This window comes from Bactrocera dorsalis, chromosome 2 (assembly GCF_023373825.1).
Source record: "Bactrocera dorsalis isolate Fly_Bdor chromosome 2, ASM2337382v1, whole genome shotgun sequence".
Taxonomy (NCBI): Eukaryota; Metazoa; Arthropoda; class Insecta; order Diptera; family Tephritidae; genus Bactrocera; species Bactrocera dorsalis.
The window spans coordinates 75,074,738-75,080,737 of record NC_064304.1 but is presented as its reverse complement, the minus strand read 5'-3'; the positions used below and the strand labels follow the sequence as shown (position 1 = coordinate 75,080,737).

General features: G+C 41.0%; 1 protein-coding gene across 1 annotated transcript; it reads right to left on the bottom strand.

Moving 5' to 3' along the window:
- Positions 1-2,641: 2,641 nt before the first annotated feature.
- Positions 2,642-5,987, bottom strand: LOC125776733 (uncharacterized). Its single transcript, XM_049450282.1, has one exon. It carries the CDS (start codon positions 3,765-3,767, stop codon positions 3,174-3,176), a length of 594 nt encoding a protein of 197 aa, XP_049306239.1. The 5' UTR covers positions 3,768-5,987; the 3' UTR covers positions 2,642-3,173.
- Positions 5,988-6,000: the final 13 nt, after the last annotated feature.

Genomic DNA, 6,000 nt, shown 5'->3' with positions numbered 1-6,000 from the left:
TCACTTTTAATCAATTGTTAATTTTGGAATGTTTGACCGATAGATGGCGCTACCATCACAGTATCCAATATTCAAACCTTAAATTGGCGTAAACGTACATTAAAGAAAACGATGCCAAAGTAAAAGGCGACATCTGTGGATCAAGTTTTTATATTGTAGACAGAGTTGTTCGTTCTTAAGTAATAAATTGGATGATTCAATACATCTATGGGTAGCTATAACATTTTTTTCATACCTGCTAACTATTGAAGGGGGTATCTTGACAGGCAATTTAAAATTGCAAAAGGTCTGGCATGAAAAAATAGCGGCATAACTGAAGTGTTGATAAAAAAATTGAGATATACAGAAATCTTTTCGAAGCATTGCACAGAGCAATGCAATATTTAAACGGAAACGATGAATACATACATATGTATATGCGTACAATTTCAAACTGATCCTTCCTAAAAAATAATAAAATTGCTAAATATTGGCAATGGTAGAATAGAACTGCAATCAAATACACAATGCAATGAATTAAAACTGGCTCATTTATCATTCGATGAATAATATACCACGGGCATCCCAAAAGACTGATGCCAAAACCTTGCCAGCCGATTTTTATGTCTTTCCACGTTTGAGAACCGTTTCTTAATATGCAGTTCACTAGGCTGACAATCGATTGGACTCGATTGATTTCACTGATGCACAGCCCAAATTCAATAGTATTTTTACCCCAAAAACCAATTCTTTCTTAATGCACGAAATGCTTTTTGATTCATTTTTGTTGCTTCATCAAAAATGCGATTATTCCTTAACTAATACCTACTTATAATCTAACTAATAGAAATCATATAGATGGTATTAGTAGTACTATCTATGTATCAGCCACAGTAAAACCTAAGCGGGTCCTCTAGTGTATATGTATAATATGGGATTAATATTTTATAAACACAAATAATAGTAATAATATAAGTAAAATCTATGTAAATATTATAAAATTTATATCAAATCGGTGTGACTGAAGTACTTTTGCGTAGTTCCCTTTTATAAGTTGGCGGCCTTCGGCCGCGCTTCAAAAAAATAACCCCAGTCGAGTCAATACCCAGGGTGACTAAAGCACTATCGCGTAGTACTCCTTTTTGCGCTGACGACCTTCGACCGCGCTCTGAAAAAGTAGCCCTAGTCCAGCCAAAGCCCGGGGTGACTGATGCACTTTCGCGTAGTGATCCTTTCTGCGTTGACGGCCTTCGGCCGCGCTTTAAAAAATAACTCTGGTCCAGCGAATACCCGGCGTGACTGAAGTATTTTTGCGTAGTACTCCGTTCTACGTTGGTGGCCTTCAGCCGCTCACTAAAAAATAATCATGTTCGAGTCAGTACCCGAGGTAACCTAAGTATTTGATGACTTTATTACGCAATATTGTCATACTATGTGATATTACTTAATGTCAGCGAATTGCTCATATTTGTTTATTGTCATATGATAGCGCTTCATAATAATTAAGGGTGATGCTCACTTCGATTACCCGGCCGACCGATCGACCGGCACAATTCCGATTTCTTTGGCGCCGCGATTTGAAGGTACCGTTGGAAAGAGGAAGTCCTCCTGATTAGAAGAAATATTCTTATTATAGGTTATAGGTACCGCAAACGCTTATTTTACGAGATATTCGACCCTAAAGTTCAAAAATTCACAAACTTTGAACATTTCAAGAAGCTATTTCACCACATTAAACACACTTTATTCACATTTTTCACTTTAAATTAATTCAACTGCACTATAAGCTTTTAAATAAATTCACATTTTACACTTTTAGCAGGGTTTTTACCTAAAAAATCTTTAATTACATTTTACACTCTTCTGAACCTTATTTGTTTACCTAAAATTAAGACGAAATGGAGCGCTGCCATGGGATGATAAGGCAATTCGCTGAAATTCCTCTATTCATGCATATGGATATTTTCTTTTTTAAATTTATTAAGTTAATAAGTAATATTATGTACACGTATTAGCAATATTATGAAATATTATATATACATATGTATAAGTAATATTATATAACAATATTACGTAATAAAATGTAAAGTATACAAGTACAGTACGAAAACTCAAATTTTGTTTCAATATGAGTGCATGATAACAAAAAAATATAACCACTTTAACCACTTTATAACAAAAACTCAATATATTTTTTTTATTTTTAACGCAGAAAGGAGTACTACGCGAAAGGATTTCAGTCACCCCGGGTATTCGCTCGGCCAGGGCCGCCAACGCAGAAAGGAGTACTACGCGAAAGTACGTCAGTCACCCCGGATATTCGCTCTGCCAGGGTTATTTTTCTAAAGCGCGGCCTAAGGCCACCGACGCAGAAAGGAGTACTACGCAAAAGTACTTCAGTCATCCCGGGTAATCGCTTGGCTAGGGTTACTTTTTTAAAGCGCGGCCGAAGGCCGCCAACGCAGAAAGGAGTACTATGCGAAAGTACTTCAGTCACCCCGGGTACTCGCTCGGCCAGGATTATTTTTTTAAAGCGCGGACGAAGGCCGCCAATTTCATAATAAGTTCTAGGGGATAGTGTATGTTCACGTATGCCACTAGTATACTTACGTGTTGTAGGATAATTCTGAGGTGGGAAATAAAACACACTGCTTTCCACACACTTTATAAAAGGTTTATTAGGGAGAGTTACACAATATAAATATGTATAAATATATGCACACTTTGCTTGGGTTTTTTGCGAAACCCACGGTGGTACACGGTTGGCGAACTTGCTGTGTCACGTCACTTGGCGGTTTTTAAAACGGAGATTGCTGTGATTTTTGCGGTAGCACAAGTGCAAAATGCAAAAGGAATGCTGATAAAACTTAAATTCGCGGACGACTCTCTTTCTTCACGGATGAAACGGTAAGAAGCCAATCCCGGTCGGGTCAATCCCATTTGATGATTTGGGTGGTGAATATTGGCTAACATTACGAGTCGTCTCGTTGATGATCGTATGGTTGTTGTGTTGCAGTGTTGTAGTAGTGATCGGTGTTTGATGCGTGTGTGTGTATTTTGGTATGCTGTGAGCTGTTGTGTGATGAGGTGTTGTGACGTGATATGATGTGATGTGTGGTGATGTGTGATGATGTGATGTGGGATGCTGCAGAACGCTCATAGCTCATGTGAACATCCCGGCCCCCCTAGGCGAATTAATCGGCTAGGAGCTGTTGCAGCTGTTGTAGTGTACTGAGTACAGCGCTCAACCCTGTTGAGCGTCGTTGGTGCTGACGATGAGCGTGGCGTGGCGGAGATGGCCGTGTACGCGTTGTGGTTGATTGGCTGCTTCGTCGACGCCGGATAGCATCACTGCGTGGTCTGGTACGTGTGTTGGTGCTACTTTCCGACGGATTGGCACGGCGCGGAAAACGATAGAATAGAGTGTGATGGGGCCTCTGGCAATATTGACAGGCGCCGTCGGCCCAGCACTCTATGGTGGCGTGGTCATCTGCCAGGCAGGTCATGCAATGCCCATGGGCTCTTGCAACCTGTTTTCGTTGAGCGGGCTTCATGCTCTTAAAAATGGAGCATCGTTTCAGGGCGTGTGGGCGATGGCACAGGCTGCAACATGGAGGCCCCTGTGGCTCCAATAGCTGCTCTTCTCTCATCTCCCTGACTGCTTCGGCGGATGGCGGTGGTCGCATAACCCTGGTCCTTGGAGCGGCAACGGGTGCAGCCGACGCTTTGGGTATAGCGATTTCGGACCTTACGGTGTTGGAGGCGGTTTGGGTCTCCTCTACGTCCATTTCTATGGGAATATAAAATTGTAATTAAATTGATTTTGTTTATAATATTAGAATGTAGTTGTTGTAGCTACATATCTATACATATGTATATGTATAATAAGTTGGTCTTCAACGCGCTTGTTTGAATTTATTTTTTGTTTGTGTACGGATTATAACGCGTGTTAATTTCGAATTAGCGGAATTGATTTATTATTTTTTGATTAATTTTGCGAGTTATTTTGCGGTTTAGTTTGAAGGTGTTCTTCGCTGTTTGGAAGAAAACACAGTTTGGTGACTGGTCGAGTTAATATGCCGGTTTGTGTTCGCACATCGACTACTCTTATGTGACCATCTGATCCTCGATGAACCTTTTCAATGCGGCCTAGTCGCCATTCTGTTGGAGGAAGGCATTCGTCCTGTATGATTACGCACTCTCCTGCCTTGGCTTCCTTCTGGGCCGTTTTCCACCGATATCTCTTATGGAGATCTTTGAGATAGTCTTCCTTCCATCTGTGGCTGAATTCGTGATGGAGAATCTTGATTCTTTCCCATCGATTTATTAAACTGAGTGAGTCTCCTTCTGTCTCAGGTATGGCGAGAAGAGGAGCTCCTCTGAGGAAATGACCTGGTGTAAGAGCGGTGAAATCGGAGGGATCTTGCGAGAGGGGTGATATGGGTCTTGAATTTAATACGGCTTCAATACGAGTGAGTAGTGTAGTAAACTCCTCATAATTGAATTTATGATTACCAGCCGTTTTCTTTAAATGGGACTTAAAGCTTTTTACTGCTGATTCCCAAAGTCCGCCCATGTGTGGAGAACATGGAGGTATAAATTGCCAATCGATCCCTTGGAGTGCATATTTATTAACTATTTCAGGGGAGACTTCTTTCATGAAGTTTATAAACTCCTTCTCGGTTGCTCTTTGGGCTCCGACAAAGTTTTTCCCATTATCGCTCATTATTTTTGAAGGAAATCCGCGTCGTCCGACAAAGCGTGCAATTGCTGCAAAAAAAGCCGCAGTGGTCAGATCGGAACAAAGCTCGAGGTGTACTGCCTTTGTCGTAAAACATACAAAGACAGCCACATACCCTTATCTAAATGAAGAAGACCTTAACATGGAGGCCTTTATCTGGAAAGGTCCAACAAAATCAACCCCAGTGATGGTAAAGGGTAGAGCATAGTTGCAGCGCTCAGGTGGTAAAGCTGTCATGATCTGCGTACGCATTTTGTGTTTGTACATGGTACATGGTTTACACATGAAAATCGTCCTTTTTATTTATGGCTTTAGTCGCGGTATATAAAATTCTTGACGGACCATTTGTTGCATTAATCGATGCTCACCATGCAGTGTAAGATGGTGCAGATATGCTAGAAATAGGTAAGTAAAACGAGATTTCTCTGGAATAATGATGGGATGTCGTTCGTTATAACTAAGGCTGGAGTTTGCCAATCTTCCATTTGCCCTTATTAATCCCTTAGAATCCAAGAATGGATTTAATACGAGAAGTGAGCTTCCCTTTTCGAGAGGTCGCTTTTCGAGCAACTTTGATTTCTCTTTGCTGAAATAGCGAGTTTGTGTATATAATATTAGACTGACCTTGGCATGTTGCAAGTCGGAATGCGTTAGTTGTACGCAAGGATCATTTGGTGCTCCTTTCATTTTTAGTTTAAGTCTTTGAATGAATTTGTGCATGTAAGCGACTACTCTTAGGGCTCTAGCAAATGACGAAAATCGGTGGAGAATATCATCCTCTTCTGGAGTGATATGAAAATTTTCAATTTTGCGACTTTCCGGCGCTATTATATTACGAGCGGGAGACTTTGGCCAGAATTCTTGTGATTCTGTTAGCCATGTTGGACCATTCCACCAGAGTGTAGTGCTGGTGAGGTGCAATGGCTTGCAACCTCTTGTCCCAAGATCCGCTGGGTTATCTGCACTTGCAACATGTTGCCATTTTGCTGGGCCAACCAGGTCTAAAATTTGGGATATTCGGTTAGACACATAGGTCTTCCAGCAATAGGGTGGTTTTTCTAACCATGCTAAAACTATCTCTGAGTCTGACCAAAGATACATTTTATGATCGTTTAATTTGAGATGGGTTTGGACTATGGAAATTAATTTTGCTAACAGAAGAGCACCATTCAGTTCAAGCCGTGGCAGACTGAGTGTCTTCAAAGGTGCAACTTTGGCTTTGGCTACCAAGAGGTGTGCAGATATTTTGTTATCGTACTGTGTGCGTACGTAAACTGCTG

Bases quoted from the DNA above. Each gene is read 5' to 3' on its own strand.
- LOC125776733 (XM_049450282.1), bottom strand. From the start codon at position 3,767: ATGGACGTAGAGGAGACCCAAACCGCCTCCAACACCGTAAGGTCCGAA.